Source organism: Drosophila bipectinata, chromosome XR (assembly GCF_030179905.1).
Source record: "Drosophila bipectinata strain 14024-0381.07 chromosome XR, DbipHiC1v2, whole genome shotgun sequence".
In the NCBI taxonomy this organism is placed as follows: domain Eukaryota; kingdom Metazoa; phylum Arthropoda; class Insecta; order Diptera; family Drosophilidae; genus Drosophila; species Drosophila bipectinata.
In genome coordinates, this window is record NC_091735.1 from 19,994,451 (window position 1) to 20,009,386 (window position 14,936).

Consider the following 14,936-nt stretch of genomic DNA (forward strand, 5'->3'; position numbering starts at 1 on the left):
TGAAAAGTGAGCTTGGTGTGGTGTATGGTGTGTATGGCTTCCGCACCGATGTCTTTATCTTTGAAAATTTTCTTCCGGTCCTTGAGCGGCATACCTCAAACGATTTCTATATATATTTTTTAAAATTCCCATATTAATCTTTTATCACAATATTTATTAAATTTGTAAAATATTGTTGTATAAAACTATTGTGTTGAATAATATTCTTTATATTTAGAAATATTATTTATAAATATAAAATATTGTATCTTGAAATACATAGTTAAATTTAAATATATTTTAATTTAATTAAATACTCAGAAAGCTTTAACGTAGTTTTCAGGGACAAAATTCTACTTAATTCGTATGTATTAAAGTTCAAGAACCTCTTTTTTGTTTCAGTGTTTTATAAAATTAGGGATCACATTGGCCATAACATTCGAATCAAAATGAAATATGGACATTGCATATGAAGTTTGACAGAAACCTCATTCAACAAAATACTATCCAGCTGAAAACATCACATTTGAAAAATTACTAGAATGGAATCCAATACCCTAAGGGATAAAGTTCGCAAGACGGTTGCGATTAATCGGGCGAATAATCGCTCAAAAATTTTCAACCAGAACCGCACCATTGACGAGGAGCTGCCTGAACTGAAGATGGAGGAGGACGCTCACCAGAAGCATCACGATCAGCGACTCCTCGATTTGAAGGAACAGCGGGCAAAGGTTAATCTTCGAGCCAAGCTAATCCAAGCAATACCGGTGAGCGAACAAACCGTGGCGTTTGGATTTAGAAGCGAGACATTCAAGGCGCCCAGTGATCTAGAAATGCATGATTCACCTTCTCTATAGAAATATATTTTTTGCCAAAGAGAACATAACTTAAAATAAGTGTATTTAATAGGTGAGTACTGATTTTGCGTAATATAAAATAATTATTTTCTTTATACATATTAAAAGCTGAACAATATTTGAAAGCTAATATAATCTTATATAATATATAAATAAGTTCAAAATATTTCCAAAAAAACGTTCATGGACGTTAAAAAATTGTTAAAATAAGATGTGAATATCTCCATAGAGACATTCTCTATAGAGACAATGTTTTCTTTGCAAAGCAAATTTTGGGAAATACAAAATTTAGCAATCATTTCAAAAAATAAAAAAATTCAATGGATTCGCACTGAATTCAAGAAGACACTACTATGGTTTGTTATCTTGAAGCGTCCTTAGTTTTGATAATACGTAATTAATTAAAGTTAAAGGCCAAACTAGATAATAAGTTTCTAATTGAATCTATAAAAAACAAGCACTTCAATTAGAGTTCTAACACATCTGAACAGTTATTAGTTACTTGACTGTAGTTATGAGATAGTCTTAAGTTATCTTAGGTTAAATGTAAAATGTAATACTGAAACAATTTTTTACTAATTGGCTTTCCAATCTAATCTATTAAATATTTTGAAACTGATTTTTTTTTTAACAATTATAGAGAATACCTTCCTCCCAAGTTGAAGTTGTCGCGAGGAATTCAAAATTGTGCGCTTCTGATGTTATGTTTATGTGATGGTAAAAATCTTAAAAAAAATTGTTTATTTTGATGGCTGATTGAACTGCGGATTCCGTAGGATTTAAATCGCACTTTTCTGAGACGGACCCCGGTCTGGACAACCTTGGATCGATTTGCGCCTTTAATTACAGCTGTCTTACATATGAGAGTTATTGGACTGTGACTGCTACTCTCAATGACGGTTTTGATTCTATTTTTTCATCAAAGTCCATACTTTTGGTCACAACCGGGTTTGCAATGAACTTCAGACTCGAGTTGAACTAGAAATCTCAAGACTTGCTTAATTTTTCAAGACTTTGTTCAAGACTTAGCACAAGACTCTACATACTCGAATGTCGGATTTCGATGTTCAGTTTTATTCAACTAAATTCTTAATTTGCAAGGCGCTGCCAAATCTGGATTACTTTTATCGGAAAAGTTGGCGACATACGTCTTATTTGGTTATAAAATTATTTTATGAAATTCAGGTATTAATTAAAAAAGGATAAACAAAATTATAAATAAACGTAAGAAAATATATCCATAGTTTTAATTATTTTTATGGTTGTGGTTTGAAATAAGAAGGTAGCTGACTTCTGTTTTTTTGTCAACATTTCTCATGGGATCCTTTTGATAAATGAGGTAGAGCCCATTATGGCCCACGGCGTTGTCTATATAATTGTCAATTTGTACCCGATGGTTAAGTAGAATACTTTAAACGATTTCCACATTGATTTTCTACAAATTTGCATTTAAATTTAATTACAGCATAATTTTAAGAATTTTTGTCAATTATCTTTTATGGTTACCCCTTAAAAAGTTATCTAATCACCTGTTAGGTACCGATGGCCCGATAACTATGTATATCTATAGCAATTTTCGTCCGATTCTTTTCCGAAATATATTATCGATTTCCTATCAAATCTGGGCAAAACGTTAGCTTTTTCTTATGGTATCCTTTTCAACAGATGTCGCTCCCTCAGCCGATCTTTGAGCAGAAACGAATACCTGAAACGATTTCTATATAATTTCTTTAAAAATACCCATGTAAATCTTTTATCACCATACTATTGTATTTAATTTTATTAATTTTTTTAAAGAACAAGTGTGTAGACTTAATAGTGTATTATTTATAAACAGCGGAAGTGACTTCGATCTTGTATTCGGGATTGTTCTTGACAAAGTCAATAGCGAAGTTCCCATCGAGGCAGCCGCCTTTGCAGGCACAGCCGAAGATGTTGCAAGATCCACGGCCGCACCATTTGCCCACCAGAGCTTGCCCGTTGTTGCAAATGGTGACGGAGCATCCGCCTTTGACGTTTCGGCCACCGACTGCTCCGCATTGGCCACCATCGATCCTATACTTCAGATGGCCTTTGATTCTGCAGCAGACTGCCTCAGAGCTGTCGATCCAGGCCAGGATGCAGGTGGAAAGGATGAGGGCGGTTACTACGGATACTCGCATGGTGAAGTGTTAACTGTTAACTGTGATCCATGGTCAGGTTCTAAAGCCTTTTTATATAAAAAAGTTATCACCATTAGTAAATAAATAATTAAAGCTGTAAGATAGCAAATATATATATCTTATCGGTCGAGAGCTGAGTTTGTCATTGTTGAGTAAGTCACAGCACTAATTGAAGTCATTTTAAACCACATGTCGCCCATTTGAGAGAAACAACGACGGAAGAGATAGTAAATCATAAATATTTAAATTTTAATTAAGTAACAAAAGAGCTTTCTAAACATTTTCGCTAAAAAAATCTATGAAAATCGTCTTAGCACTGGGCAGTCTCATTATTATATTCCCATAAAGATCGACCAACTATATCCGATGTTTGCGATATACATACACTGCCGCTCACTGAATAAGTTCATGATCTTATAGGTAGAAATTTATCTTTAATTTCTAATCCAGTTTTTCGATTTACATAATTTTTTTTTTCTTTAATTCTTAAATCATATTAAAATTAAAATCTGAAGAAGTTTTTTCAAAAACATTTTATTTGTTCCTTATTTATGTTTACTTTTGAAACCTTAACAATATTAATGATTTTTTTTCGTTCATCTGAATAGGTTCAACCTAAAAAAACGCAAATTATTTAAGTAACTTAAAAAATTTTTGGCTCTTGGCTTATACTTAAGTACATTTCTAATATAAATTTTAATAAGTTTAATAATTTTGTAGTATTTGCAGCGAAATTGTTGTCCAGGCCATTTTAATTGCCGCAACTCATGTTGTTTTGCTATAAAACTGCCTGCCTCCTTCATATACCATACCCCATACGTTTTTCATTATATTAAGGTCAGGTGAATACGGGGGCCATTCGAGCAAGTCTACATTTTGAGCCTTAATCCATTATTTTACCACCCTAGCTGTATTAATGGGAGCGTTATCTTGCTAGTAATTCCATTTAATAACGTGAAAAATGATGGAGTAATAAGGAAACGCATTCTGAATTATAGATTTTTAAGTTTCTGCGCTGATGTTGGAAGTAACAAATTGCAGGTCGCAAGTGCCAAAGACTGATACCGACCTCCAAGCCATTACGCCTCCTTCACAGCTATGGCGATGGCTCAGGAAATGCTTTTCCTCTCGAAGATCGTGATAGTTATATTTGTATCCATCGGGGGCGTCCAAATTAATTTTTTTTTCGTCGGAAAAAACTACTTTCTGCCATTGCTCGTCCAGCTCATGTTCTTGCCCGCAAAGAGCAGTCGTTTTAGATGATTTTGCGATGGCTAAGACCACTTTCACGATAGGTTTCAATTTGGCCGCTTTCAAAATCGGATAATTGTTTTCCGGGTCCCATTTTTCAATGAATTTAAAAAAAATATATGAATTTTAAAATTTGCATAAAAAATGTGTCACTAAGCCGCCAAGTATAATTGCAAACAAAAAATCTTTTAGCTGAACCTCGTCAGATGAACCAAAAAATTTCACAGAAATTAGCAGAAGCAATAGCAAAGCAGAATATGTAAAGAAATGGTAATTAGCAAAGGGTTCTTTACTAGCACACACTGATTAATAAAAATTTTAAGTTTAAATGTATTTAAAAAAACATGCCTACGATCAATATGTGATGAACAAATCTTGAAAGTGCAAGCGGATGTGAGCCTATTCAGTTGAGCGGCAGTGTAACAATTTTCATGCGATCCGTAAGTAGAGCCCCTTAAAAGATTTCTATATTAATTTCCTGCAATTCTGCATAGAAATCTCAAGTCCGAATTTTTTATGGAATGTTTGTAAATTTTTTTTTATTGTATACCTTTGAAAAGTGAGCTTGGTGTGGTGTATGGTGTGTATGGCTTCCGCACCGATGTCTTTATCTTTGAAAATTTTCTTCCGGTCCTTGAGCGGCATACCTCAAACGATTTCTATATATATTTTTTAAAATTCCCATATTAATCTTTTATCACAATATTTATTAAATTTGTAAAATATTGTTGTATAAAACTATTGTGTTGAATAATATTCTTTATATTTAGAAATATTATTTATAAATATAAAATATTGTATCTTGAAATACATAGTTAAATTTAAATATATTTTAATTTAATTAAATACTCAGAAAGCTTTAACGTAGTTTTCAGGGACAAAATTCTACTTAATTCGTATGTATTAAAGTTCAAGAACCTCTTTTTTGTTTCAGTGTTTTATAAAATTAGGGATCACATTGGCCATAACATTCGAATCAAAATGAAATATGGACATTGCATATGAAGTTTGACAGAAACCTCATTCAACAAAATACTATCCAGCTGAAAACATCACATTTGAAAAATTACTAGAATGGAATCCAATACCCTAAGGGATAAAGTTCGCAAGACGGTTGCGATTAATCGGGCGAATAATCGCTCAAAAATTTTCAACCAGAACCGCACCATTGACGAGGAGCTGCCTGAACTGAAGATGGAGAAGGAAGCTCACCAGAAGCATCACGATCAGCAACTCGTCGACTTGAAGGAACAGCGGGCAAAGGTTAATCTTCGAGCCAAGCTAATCCAAGAAATGTCGGTGGGCGAACAAACCGTGGCGTTTGGATTTAGAAGCGAGACATTCAAGGCGCCCAGTGATCTATAGAAATATATTTTTCGCCAAAGAGAACATAGCTTAAAAAAAGTGTATTTAATAGGTGAGTACTGATTTTGCGTAATATAAAATAATTATTTTCTTTATTCTAATTAAAAGCTGAACAATATTTGAAAGCTAATATAATCTTATATAATATATAAATTAGTTCAAAATATTTCCAAAAAAACGTTCATGGACGTTAAAAAATTGTTAAAATAAGATGTAATATATCCATAGGGACATTCTCTATAGGGACAATGTTATCTTTGCAAAGCCAATTTTGGGAAATACAAGATTTAGCAGACATTTCAAAAAATAAAAAATTTCAATGGATTCGCACTGAATTCAAGAAGACACTACTATGGTTTGTTATCTTGAAGCGTCTTTAGTTTTGATAATACGTAATTAATTAAAGTTAAAGGCCAAACTAGATAATAAGTTTCTAATTGAATCTATAAAAAACAAGCACTTCAATTAGAGTTCTAGCACATCTGAACAGTTATTAGTTACTTGACTGTAATTATGAGATAGTCTTAAGTTATCTTAGGTCAAATGCAAAATGTAATACTGAAACAATTTTTTACTAATTGGCTTTCCAATTTTTTAACAATTATAGAGAATACCTTCCTCCCAAGTTGAAGTTGTCGCGAGGAATTCAAAATTGTGTGCTTCTGATGTTATGTTTATGTGACAGCTCGATGGTGAAAATCTTAAAAAAAAATTGTTTATTTTGATGGCTGATTGAACTGCGGATTCCGTCGGATTTAAATCGCACTTTTCTGAGACGGACCCCGGCCTGGACAACCTTGGATCGATTTGCGCCTTTAATTACAGCTGTCTTACATATGAGAGTTATTGGATTGTGACTGCTACTCTCAATGACGGTTTTGATTCTATTTTTTCATCAAAGTCCATACTTTTGGTCACAACCGGGTTTGCAATGAACTTAAAACTCGATTTGAACTAGAAATCTCAAGACTTGCTTAGTTTTTCAAGACTTAGCACAAGACTCTACATATATAGTCGAATGTCGGATTTCGATGTTCAGTTTTAGTCAACTAAATTCTCAATTTCCAAGGCGCTGCTAAATCTGGATTACTTGTTATAGAAAAATTTGCAGTCATACGTCTAATTTGGTTATGAAATTCTGGTATTAATTAAATCATAGAATCATAAATAAACGTAAGAAAATATATCAACTGTTTTAATTATTTGTATGGTTGTGGTTTCAAATCAGAAGTTAGCTTATTTCTGTTTTTTTTTTTTCTAAATGAAAAATGTAATGAATAACATAGGAAAATGTATCATCAGATATAAATAATTACATATGGTTTTTAATAATTATGAATTATTTTAAGTTACAAAAACAAAATAATAATAAGCAAATAATTGCAAATTAAAAAAAATTACCAAACAATACCAATAATAATAATTCCCAAGATGTATAAAAATCTTGATGAGCTTGATGTCTAAAAATCCATAGAGTTAAAGAATTTTAATTAATCAAAGATAAATAAATGAAACCATCTTAAAAGCTTTTTTTTGTTAATTGCTTAGAACCAGAAACTTTATGAAAATGCGTATCTTTTTATGATTAAAGAGACTCTGATTAAAGTCGTAAAAACCAAACATTATAAGCCAACCAGCCAGACCAGTCTAAGCCGCACAAATTAAAAGAAACTAAAAAACTTAAGACCAAACTAATAATTAAGACCGTGTGTGCAGTGAAAAGTACAAAATTAATAGCAATAAAAGTGAAAAAACAATTTCGAGCGGCTAAAGTCGCGACTGGGCCGTTTGCTGGCGTTTCAAGGGCGACTTTAGACGCGCGCCAGTTGCAGTTACACATAAGGCTATAAATAACAACAAATACATATGTATATGTATTTATGTGCTTGCATGTGTATTAAAAATTAACCATTATATAGATGCTTGATTTGTCATTTGATTTCCTTTCAATTTCCATTTAATTTCGCTTTTCAAACGCTGTTTTAGTCGCAACCTTCAACTTAAAGTTCAAGCCGCAAGTTCATGTGACGTCAGAGGAGCCACAGGTGGTTTTTTTTTTAGTCATATTGTCAGATCCAAGACCCGAGTCAATGTATACGCCATCTGATTCTTGGCTGTGACTCTTGGTTTAGAGCTGAGAACTCCCCGAGAACCCCCAGAACCAGTTTTATGGCCAAAACCACCGCTTTTCCCTCCCCTCCTCGTTTGCGCGCGTTTTGCTCGCGTCTTGGCCGCGACTCTTGGCGTCTATATCCGATATTTATAAAGTCTGATTCAGTAGCAACCGGAGCGCCAAACGAGGCGGTCAACTTGGCTTAAACCTCTCTCTCGACTCTATCGCTAATATTGGCCCGATCAAGCGCGAACTCCCACCCTTTTTTTTAAATTATTCTTTTTTTTTCGAGTTTGCGAGTTTTTCACCAAAACCATAAGAAATGACAATTTATGGACTGTTAGTGCAGATCATAATTATTTGTAATTAAAAGCTAAAGAGTCCCAACATCCCAAACACACAAAACCAAAAACAACATGGCTCCACCCCAAGAACAACAGGAGGATGATTTTATCACCAAGGTGAGTGGGTAGACAAAGTATATTTTTAGACGGCTTTAAAACCAAAAAAAAATATTTTTAATTATGTATAAGTATTATAAGAAATCATAAAGTTTGTTAGAACATTTTTGAAATTAAGTTTTTGAGTCTCTTTTTGGTTTTAAGACTTTTAGATGAAAAATAAATGATTTTTAGCGACATGGGTAGGATAATATGAATTATTTGTACTTTTAAAGTTTGTTTCAAGAATACAAATTCTTTAATTGTTTTAAATTTAAATAGTGATATGTACAAATGTAAAAATTCTAATGCTATGAAATATTTTCCCAAAATTTTTGTAAGCAATTTTAAAGAGTTTTTAGGATATAAAATATGATGGGTTGTCTTGTGACTATTTATAAGAATTATTTGGCTGTTTATCCTTTATATTTCGATTGTAGAAAGGAGATATTAAAAATTCTGTATATTTTTTTGAATTTTTGTTATGCATAACATTTATTGTTTTAATTGTTTGTTTTAACCCTAAAATCAAGTTACTAGTTATCGAAAAAAAAATATTCAGAAAGCTGCTTAATGGAAGTTGTTTATTTGTTGTTTGATAAATATAAAAACAAAATGAAATTCTTGTTTCTATAATCAAGAAATTTCTGCCTGTTGTGATCATTTTTAAAATAATCTCCATTATTTCCAGGAAATTCTTTGTCCCATTTTTGTTGTCATTGAAGCCTTCTATATTATAGAATCTATAATATAGATAGATTTTAGCGGAATTTCGCTAATAAACCCAGCCAGAGCATCCAATATAAGGCAGAAAAACCAAACAAAGTTTCAAATTTAGCATTGATCTGTCGGATTGCTAATTATTCAATTTGAAAAGTTAAATCTTCAAAGAAAAAACTGAGCTTCTAGGGCATGGTCAAGGTTTTGTGGTTGAGACTTTTTGTTTAAGTCTTAACACTAAAAACAGCAACAAAAATGGGGAAATAAAAATCTATAAATCAAATTGTTGGCACGGAAGTTAAGTTTCAGGCCAAAGAAAAACCAGTTGTTGGCAACAAAAAGGGCTTCAAACACGTTTATATGTATTACTTTTTGGTTTACCACATTTTTAAATGGGTTTGCTAATTGATCTGCTCTCCATATAATTATAAAAACAAATATAAACTGGTGTAACTGAACTGAAAAAGGTTACAAATATACTGCTGTTTGTGGATAAAATGTTAGTCAAGGTGATTTCGACCTCTCTCTCCGCAAAAACTATAAAACTGCACCTTGAATTTAAAACAAAAATGTTGGTTTTGCATTGATTAAATTTTTAACAATATTTGAAATTGGATTTAGAGGGTATATTTTGTGTCTTAGACTTTATTATATTTCTATGATTTCTAGTTTTTAACAAAAGTGTGTTACCAATTAGCTTATCACTTATTATTTATTATTTATTAGCGTATGCATCCAATTTTTTGTAGCCCACTAATTGGCTTTATAACTTTGGCTTTAATTAAGGTCCACTGATCTCTGATATGTCCAGCCTTTAATTTATCCAAAAATCTTTCACTTTCTTGGCCAAAAATAATGGCAAACACCTGGTCAAGTTTTTTTGGGGGAGATTTCGAAACCAGTAGCTGTTGGCCAAAAACATTGAAATATGGGCTTAGTTAGGTCGACCGCCTCCTGCCATTCTCGCTAAATAATAAACAATTGTCTCTAATGTTTCTGTATCCACAAGATACTTCATATGCTTAGGGGAACTGTATCTGTGACTGCCTTTGTGGGACATTGCCTCTTTTGCCTGCCAAAAAGTACTTAGTATCTGAATATCTTTGTATCTATATATCTAAGTATCTTTGTGCCTTTGCGCTCTACTATCTTACGTAAAAGTTTTTAAGGGGCTAGGTTAAAAAATAAGCAACAAGTTAGTAAAAAAGATTATGGATCTAGAAATAGACTCAAAATATTCATTTTAATACTAAAATATAGATCTATTTTTTTTATCTAAAAAGAGACTTTTTCTTTAAACTTTAAAAACCAAAACACAAATCCAACTCAAGCCTTGGTGATCTTCCTCAAAAGTATTTTAAAGGTACTTGAGTATCTCAACACTTCCGCATATTTCAAAAGCAAAGAAAAAAATATATATATTTCTGCCAACTCATTGGGAAAAAAAACGAAATAAATTATTAATTATTGAAATTACAATAAGAAACCCAAACGAGAAGCTTTTAACGCTCAATTTGGTGTCTTACCAAAAAAAAAAAAAGACAAACACAAAAATAAACAAAATAATAATAATAACAAACAATAAAAAAAAATACAAACCACAGATCGTGACGTGATTTGTATTTTTTATTGTTGGCATTAAATTGTTATTGTAGGTTGTTGTACCGAAAAAAAACAGCACTAACTTGGAGGTCAAGTTCAGGGAGCACCTGGTTTTTATTTATTTTTCATCTTCAGTTTGTTTTTTGATGTTATGATCTTTTTTTTCGGATATTGAAGGTGTCAGAGTTTGCCTAAGTGGTTAGTTGATTTTAAATTAGGGTTTGATTTTATAGTAATAAGAGCGTTAAGACAGAAACTTAGCTTTTTAATGAATAATAAAGATTTTAATGAATAAGTTATTCTGGTGAATTAGAAACCCTTATATCCTATGAGATCCCAACTATGAGAAACCTACAATATCTTAACGTAAATTAAGAACATGACCCATATTATTTTTTCATCATCTAAAGCTACCATATTTTACAAAGCTCTATTTTATAGTCCAATTTTTGCTGAACGACCTATTGTGTTTGTTTTTTTGTCGCCTCTTTATTTGTCATTAATTTTTTGTAATTTAAAAAAAAGGTGACACCAAGTTATTTGAACCTTGAAGGTCGCCGGATGGTATATAAATCTGATTTATGGTAATTACACCTGTGTCTACACCTTGTCTAATTGCAGATACCCTCGATAATTGGATTCCTGAACTTGGACTAACGATGAACGGCAAACGGCGAACAAATGGAGCTTTGGCCCCAAAAAACTACAAAAATATCATTGAAGAATGAAGAATTCAGAGAGCCAAGGCTGAAGCCATGAATCATGAGAATTATAGCTAAAAAAAACTAACGATCTTTGTAATAAATAAAAACTATAAGAAATGAAGCATAAATCTATCAATAAACGAAAAATGTAAAAAGAACTTTTGGTGTTTTTAAGAAAAGCCTAAAAATAGGCTCTACTTTTTCAAAAGACTTACTGGGCTTTGATATATTTTTGTATGCTTACACGATATACATACATAGGTAATTTACACTTTATCATTTATGTTAGAACTTTTTTAATAGTTTCCGATATTTATTTATAATAATATAAATAAAAATACATTTTTTTTTAATAAGCATACCTCTCTTGAAGTTTTAAGATCAATATGCATGCTTTTTGTTTTAATTTTTTCATGATTTATTATAGTAACTATATAGTACCTATTAATACAAAATAGATAGAACTTTAATGATATTTTTTCCACTGTTGCCACTAACTTTGCGTTAATTTCTCAAAGCTTTTATTGAGTGTCTTTAGTATTTAAATGTTATTTGTGTTTTGAATGACAGGAGTGACACTTCATTTCGATTTCGTCAAAAAAATTACGGATTTTCGGAGAGAAATGGGGAAAAAAGCAAAGTAGGTAATAATGACGGCACGGACAAAAAAATATGTAAAGCCGAGCGACGATCTGAACTGTGAACTGGCTACTACCATCCTAGGCCGGCGGCAATCCTCACCATACCCGTATCCAAGCCTGTTTTTGCATTCCAGTCAGTCGAGTGCTCACAAGTTGATCAGGAATAGGAACTTCTACAGTAATAGAAAAGAAAACAGGAAGGAGGGCATTCATATTATTATCCAGAGGAGACAAAAAATCCATAGACCAGTTGCAACCGGGAAGAATTGGAAGCTGTCCTCGAGGAACTCTTCCCGGAGGCAGAAGAAATGTATTCGGCGGTGAAGCCGTTGTCCAAATATTTGCAATTCAAGTCGATCCGAATCTATGACCCCGTCTTCACCATTCACTCCAAGTGCACCGTGGTCATCCTGTTGACCTGCTCCCTGCTCCTATCCGCTCGCCAGTATTTCGGCGATCCCATTCAGTGCATCAGCGAGGAGAAGAATATTGAGTATATCCAGTCGTACTGCTGGACCATGGGCACCTACATCCTCAAGCTGGACAACTACAGTGAAAAGCAGCTGCAGTTGCCGAAGCCGCCAGAAAGTCCAGAGTCTGAAGCCGTGACTTCCTCCTCCTCCTCCTCCGGCTCTGCCGCCCAGACCCCTGCCCGGTCTAGGACGAGATTCAGGTCGCGGGCGATATACAATCTGCGGCGCTTGTCGGACTACAACGAGGCCTATGCCCGGGCCATGTCCATTGCCGAGGGCGTAGGTCCCGAGATCCGGGGTCAGACACAGCGAGAATACCTGCGCTACTACCAGTGGGTCATCATCCTGCTGCTCTTCCAGTCGTTCGTCTTCTACTTCCCCTCATGCCTGTGGAAGGTGTGGGAGGGTCAGCGCCTGAAGCAGCTCTGCTCGGAGGTCGGGGAGGCCCTGCTCTCGGAGGAGACCTACAACACCCGGCTGCGGCTCCTGGTCAAGTACTTCACCACCGACTATGAGGACATGCACTTTTGTTACATGGCCAAGTACGTGTTCTGCGAGGTCCTCAACTGCTTCATCAGTGTGAGTAGGACCCAGCATAAGTTTGAAGAAACTAGTGCCAAAAATAAGTTTTGACAACACAGTTCATCAATTATTTAAGAGACTAGGATAATACAGATACATTATGATTCAGTTCATAGTTGCAGTTTAGAAATTTCAAGAACAGCTTAACTGTTGGTTTCAACAACACTTGCCACAACAGATTCCAACAGGATTGGAAGCCAAATAGGATAGAGATTAGTTAACTCAAATATTACCAATCAATTAATTTATATTTAGCTTTTAAAAAGGCATTACTTACATATAAGATTCCACGACACCTTTCAACAACAAACTCTCCTTTATTAAAGAGAATTAAAAAGCATTTTTGAATTAACATATATAAATAACAGTTAGTATTAATATTTGTATAGTAAATAATATTTATTTTCAGTAGTTTAATGAAACATTTTTCACGAATATTCTACAATATTACATCATTCAACAACACTATTAATTACAAAAGTTCACCAGCAATAAAGGAAATTCAAAGGAAATCACTCTTTTAAAATATCAAGACTGCATTTTGCTTATATTCTTCAACAACACATATTTGCACATCTTTATACCAATACATCCCAAACAGGATACCCCTAAAATAATGCGTTTAATAAGGCTATTTTCAAACCAACATTATCAATAAATTGTTCACCAACTTCCCCAACCACAGATACTCAACATTTTCGTACTGGATGTGTTTCTGAACGGATTCTGGACCAAGTACCTGTACGCCTTGGCCACGATTCCGTTCTACGACTGGGATCGTTGGAACCGTGTCTCCTCCAGTGTTTTTCCCAAGATTGCCAAGTGCGAGGTCCTGAAGTTCGGGGCCAGCGGAACGGCCAATATCATGGACAACCTCTGCATCCTGCCGTTGAACATTTTGAATGAGAAGATCTTCGTGTTCCTGTGGGCCTGGTTTCTGCTCATGGCCCTGATGTCCGGTCTGAACTTGGTGTGTCGCCTGGTGATGATTATCAGTAAGACCTTACGGGAACAGATGATCCGAAGCCAGTTGAGGTTCATGAAGAAGCGGCATGTGCAGAGGGCGCTGAGGGATCTGACGATTGGGGACTGGTTCCTGCTGATGAAGGTCAGTGTGAATGTGAATCCGATGCTGTTCCAGGACCTGATGCAGGAGTTGTGCGAGTTGCGAACCTCCTCGTCGAGCAGTATTGTCGAGAGCCAAGTCTAGAATTTGTATATCCTTTGGGAAAAAGGACTTGAAGCATGAACAGGATAAGTAAAAGGAGAGTTGTAGTATCGCCGGAATCAGGAGTCGCACCTCCACTAGGAGGGATCAAACTCTTAGCTGACGTCGCCGTCGTTTCTTCACTTTCTTTTTTTGATTCATGTACCTGTGGATATATACATATATATATTTCTCTCTCTACTTTTTTCCCCAAACGATTTTATTTGTTTCTCCAGTAAGCTCGAACAAAAAAAGGATTATATCAAAAATTCTTATGCTGTGAGATTACAAATGATATTTGTGAAATATTCAGTTTGGTAGTAAGAGAGACTTAATTAATTGTGAAGATCTCATTTTAATTTTATATATCCCAGTGCCTAACTTAAAATAATTACAAAAGTCTGTAAAATCTATTGTATTTATAGCATAAAAATTAAATTATTCTGAAATCAAAATAGAGTGTGCTTTAACTTTGTGATTATTCCCAAAAACAAAAGCCAAGAGATAGTGTCTGATAGACTGATTGTGATTGTGAGGACTTTCATTCAACAAAGGTGTGTTGTATCTCTTGGAAAGTTGAATGACTCATGCTTGTAAAACCCACTTGAAAGGTAAAGAGGTGCTTTAAAGGCTTTTTAAGTTGTTTATTGTTTATTTTTGAATTAATCAAATTTTTTACAAAAAGGCAAAAATACTAAAAACAGGAAACATTGCATTGGGGGATATCCTTAAAATCTTAACTGGTTCTAGGTTAAGACGTTATGTTATATTATTTTATAATGACTGCTGTTAAAAAAGAATTCCCCTTGATAACAATCAAATTTCTCTGACATATGATTT

At 33.8% G+C, this 14,936-nt stretch overlaps 3 protein-coding genes and 1 long non-coding RNA gene across 6 annotated transcripts; 3 read left to right on the plus strand and 1 right to left on the minus strand.

Moving 5' to 3' along the window:
* Positions 1 to 434: 434 nt before the first annotated feature.
* Positions 435 to 2,073, plus strand: LOC108119424 (uncharacterized). 2 transcript variants are annotated; one of them, XM_070276408.1, is made up of 3 exons: positions 435 to 888; positions 1,477 to 1,553; positions 1,613 to 2,073. In XM_070276408.1, the coding sequence occupies exon 1, from the start codon at positions 522 to 524 to the stop codon at positions 834 to 836; it is 315 nt and encodes a 104-aa protein (XP_070132509.1). In that variant the 5' UTR covers positions 435 to 521; the 3' UTR covers positions 837 to 888; positions 1,477 to 1,553; positions 1,613 to 2,073. The 2 variants fall into 2 exon arrangements, with proteins under 2 accessions (XP_070132509.1, XP_017088095.2); XM_017232606.3 differs by having other exon boundaries at positions 1,477 to 2,073.
* A 586-nt stretch (positions 2,074 to 2,659) lies between these two features.
* Positions 2,660 to 2,998, minus strand: LOC108119419 (protein Diedel-like). Its single transcript, XM_017232602.2, has one exon. The coding sequence runs from the start codon at positions 2,996 to 2,998 to the stop codon at positions 2,660 to 2,662; it is 339 nt and encodes a 112-aa protein (XP_017088091.1).
* Positions 2,999 to 7,905: 4,907 nt separating this feature from the next.
* Positions 7,906 to 11,351, plus strand: LOC138925532 (uncharacterized). Its single transcript, XR_011441766.1, has 2 exons — positions 7,906 to 8,188; positions 11,111 to 11,351. It is a non-coding gene; the product is annotated as an uncharacterized lncRNA (long non-coding RNA).
* A 406-nt stretch (positions 11,352 to 11,757) lies between these two features.
* Positions 11,758 to 14,551, plus strand: Inx5 (Innexin 5). Of its 2 annotated transcripts, none has more exons than XM_017232608.3 (2): positions 11,758 to 12,886; positions 13,575 to 14,551. In XM_017232608.3, exons 1-2 carry the CDS (start codon positions 12,143 to 12,145, stop codon positions 14,097 to 14,099), a joined length of 1,269 nt encoding a protein of 422 aa, XP_017088097.1. In that variant the 5' UTR covers positions 11,758 to 12,142; the 3' UTR covers positions 14,100 to 14,551. The 2 variants fall into 2 exon arrangements, with proteins under 2 accessions (XP_017088097.1, XP_017088098.1); XM_017232609.3 differs by having other exon boundaries at positions 11,758 to 12,849; positions 13,575 to 13,753.
* The last annotated feature ends 385 nt before the right edge of the window (positions 14,552 to 14,936 follow it).

Bases quoted from the DNA above. Each gene is read 5' to 3' on its own strand.
- LOC108119424 (XM_017232606.3), top strand. From the start codon at position 522: ATGGAATCCAATACCCTAAGGGATAAAGTTCGCAAGACGGTTGCGATT.
- LOC108119419 (XM_017232602.2), bottom strand. From the start codon at position 2,998: ATGCGAGTATCCGTAGTAACCGCCCTCATCCTTTCCACCTGCATCCTG.
- Inx5 (XM_017232608.3), top strand. From the start codon at position 12,143: ATGTATTCGGCGGTGAAGCCGTTGTCCAAATATTTGCAATTCAAGTCG. The intron at 12,887-13,574 runs GTGAGTAGGACC...CCCCAACCACAG, and splicing joins TCCTCAACTGCTTCATCAGT to ATACTCAACATTTTCGTACT.